The following is a 3,352-nucleotide window of genomic DNA, read 5'->3' as shown; positions in this document are numbered from 1 at the left end:
CCCCCCCCCAGACGGGCTGCTGGGCCGGCCTCCTCCCCTCAGTGGACATTGAGAACGCTTTGTATTTATGGACGCGGCGGTGTGGCGCGCGCGTGCGCCAGCGTGCTGGGCTATGTGTGTGCCGAGGGCGGCGCGCGCGCGCGCACAAGCACCGCGGCACAGCACACACACACACACACACACACACACAGCACACACACGCGTACACGCGCACTCACGCGGCCACACTCCTGTGGCCGCCTTTACTGGGCCCTTAACAGAGTCGCCGATCTTAACCGAGTCTCCATTGCGCGCCGCTCCTCTGTCCGCCACTCGCTCCCTCGCCTTCCCCCGGGGCGCTGCATCGGTCTCTCTCTGCGCTGGCAGGCTGCATGCACACCACGTCCGCAGAAGAAAAAAAGGGCAGTTGCTGGGGCTGGGGAACGGACAAGGAGGTGCGCCGCGGCGTGCGCTGACGCGATGCGCGCGCGCGCGCGGGGGCATCATCTGCGGGAGGATGAGCGGAGCGGGACAGGGGGAGGGGGGGGGGAGGCACATCACAACGAAGGGGACACCCATAACCAAGGGCGAGGAGGCTGGGCTGTTGGGGGCCCTTCGGCCCCCGCCGATCGCGCATCTGCGCGCGGCTCAACCCCGCTCGCGCGCATCTCCAAACACGGGGGAACAGCAAGGGGGGCGGTGGCCTGGGGGAAGGGGGGGGGGGTGTGTGGCTGGGGCCGGTTTCTCGCTCTTTTTTATCGACTCGCACGCAAAAAGAGAGGCGCGAGGGGACACGACATTCGTCATGGCAGACACTCACGCGCCCGCGCATACAGGGGGGGAAGGCGCGTGCGCGAGGGCGCGTCTGCCAGAGGATACACCAAAGCCCGGGCGCGGGCGCGAGAGGCAGGGCGCGGGGGCGGGCCGAGAGGGCGGTGGCGAGCGCGCGCGCGCGCGCACCCACGCACAGACGGTGTCCGCTCGCCCTGCTGCACCATGCGCTGCTGTGCTCGGGGCGCACGCACCGCACGGTGCTCTCTCGCTCTCCCTTTCTTTGGCTCAGATGATGGCATCCGGCTTGTCGACCTTCGTGAAGGCGAGCAGACCATACACAATGCCGGCCACGATGAGAATGATCCCTGCCACGAAAGTGAACGTGTACTTGGGACGATCCAAGATCAGCAGACCGTACCTGTGTGCGTGTGTGTGTGTGTGTGTGTGTGTGTGTGTGTGCGTGCGTGTGTGTAGGATAGGCGGAGGGGACGGCAGCCCGGCCATCGGTGGTCGGGGAGGCGGTGTCAGCAGCCGAGGCGGCAAGTGGCGGCGTGGCAAGGAGGCGAGTGCTGGTGACTCCCCATCGGGGTCCTCCTTCGACCGGAGGCACGCACATGGTGATGAGGATGCCCTTCCCCCACCAGGTGGAGGTCAGGAAGGTGAAGTACTTCTTCACCCATTGCATTTGGTAGATTTCTACCAATGCATGGAATAGGCAGATGATACTGCGAGGGGGCGGGGTGGGGGGGGGGGGGGGGAGGGGGTCGGCCACGGAAGGTAGGGTGTGTGCGCGGCGAGGCAGGCAGTCAAAGCGGTTAGCAGGGCAGCAGGCCCACGGTCGGGGACCGGGCGCGCAGGCACACATGAGGAGGGCGTGCGTGCGCGCGTGCGTACCAAATCACCACACCGATGATGACCTGCGAGTAGCCGCGGTCGTTGTCGGCACCATCGATGGCCTTGACGATGCCACCGGCGAGACCAAGGCCGGCCATGGCCACGGCCAGGACACTGAAGAATAGCGACGTGATGGACATGCTGGCTTCAGGCGGGATGGGGCGGCTGGGCGCGCCGCGCGCGGCCCCGGGCATCCACGAGCCGAGGTCAGTCGTTGACGGGCACAGGGGGAGGGGCGGAGGGAAGAGGGGGCGATATATGTGTGTGCGTGTGTGTGTGATTGCGCGCGCAGGGCGGACGCGACAGCGGGGTGATGGGCAAACGTAGGGGCACGCCCGCGCGGGGCACACAGGCGGACGCGGCAGGCAGGCAGGCAGGCAGGCAGGCAGGCAGGCGGGGCGAGGGGGGCGGGGGGTGACGGCCGTACGGACGCAAAGAGACGCGGGCGAAGCGAGAGTGCAAAGGGCGAGGGAGGGGGACAAAGGAGCTCAAGTGATTGCTCAGCAAATGGCAGAAGAGCTTATACCCGGGGCTCTCCCCTAGCCTGGCGCTCGAGCTGGCCATTTAAATCTCTCCCCCACAATCAAGCCCACGAGCCGGTGAGGCAGGCGCGCGGGCGAGTTTCACGCGGGGGAGCGGGGGGAGGGGGGGGGGGGGGGGGCCCCCCCCCGGCCGGGGCCCCCCCGGGGGCCCGGGGGGGGGGGGGGGGTGGGGGGGGGGGGGGGGCGGGGGGAGGGGGGGGGGGGGGGGCGCACTCACCCGGACATGGCACTCACCGGGGACCCGAGGGCGGGGGTAGGGTCGAGGGGAGCGTGTGCCTGTGTGCGCGCGTGCAAGGGCGGTGGGGCTTTGCCGGCGGGCGCTCCGCCGGGGTGCCGGCCTCCCCCTCCCGCCCCATCCGCCCGTTTCCCCTCTCACAGCGGCCGGACGTGTGTACCGGGTCGCGCCCGCAGGGGCATTTGCCGGGCACGGGTGCAGCGACTTTCTTTCCATCGGTGCGTCGCCACCGATCCGTGGGCGCGGGAGCTGGCGCCGCCCGGGGCAGTGCACCCAGGCGAGGGCCATCTGCAACAGGGGGGCGGCGCCGGGCCGTACATTATTCTTTTTTTTCGACAAGTGCCGTGGTCCAGCCGGTGCGAGCTCGCGGTATGGCTGGGACATGGGCGGTGCCGGGCCCGGGGCGGGCGGCGGTCGCTGCTGATCTGACGCGCTCCCGGACGCTTTGGGCCTCGGGCTGTGCATCGGGCCATCCACGACGCTCTTCCGATCTATCTGCAACAGGGGGGCGGCGCCGGGCCGTACATTATTCTTTTTTTTCGACAAGTGCCGTGGTCCAGCCGGTGCGAGCTCGCGGTATGGCTGGGACATGGGCGGTGCCGGGCCCGGGGCGGGCGGCGGTCGCTGCTGATCTGACGCGCTCCCGGACGCTTTGGGCCTCGGGCTGTGCATCGGGCCATCTGCCCGCCGGGGCCCGGCTGCGGCCCTTGCACTCTGGACCATGGGCAGGCGGGGCGCGAGCAGGAGGCGAGGCGGCGGCGGCGGCGGCGACGGCGATGGCTGAGCAGTTCCAAAGAATGGTCTGCTCCGGGCGGGGAAAAGGGGTCCCACCTACGAGCGAGGCGTCCTGCGCAGCCGGCTTCTCTCGCCGGCTTCCCCTCCCACCAGTGCAAGGGGGTATGGTGCAGGAGGGCCTGTGGGCCGACCG

General features: G+C 69.7%; 1 protein-coding gene across 1 annotated transcript; it reads right to left on the bottom strand.

The window, feature by feature from the left end:
- Window positions 1–694: 694 nt before the first annotated feature.
- On the bottom strand, window positions 695–2,203 carry H696_01329 (hypothetical protein). The gene is made up of 4 exons (XM_009495222.1): window positions 2,075–2,203; window positions 1,648–1,812; window positions 1,368–1,478; window positions 695–1,171 (listed from the first exon to the last, which is right to left on the bottom strand). The coding sequence occupies exons 2-4, from the start codon at window positions 1,785–1,787 to the stop codon at window positions 1,039–1,041; spliced, it is 384 nt and encodes a 127-aa protein (XP_009493497.1). The 5' UTR covers window positions 1,788–1,812; window positions 2,075–2,203; the 3' UTR covers window positions 695–1,038.
- Window positions 2,204–3,352: the final 1,149 nt, after the last annotated feature.

This window comes from Fonticula alba (assembly GCF_000388065.1).
Source record: "Fonticula alba strain ATCC 38817 unplaced genomic scaffold supercont2.2, whole genome shotgun sequence".
Classification (NCBI taxonomy): Eukaryota; order Rotosphaerida; family Fonticulaceae; genus Fonticula; species Fonticula alba.
Note: the sequence above shows the minus strand (reverse complement) of the source record. Positions and strands in the feature narration are given on the sequence as shown.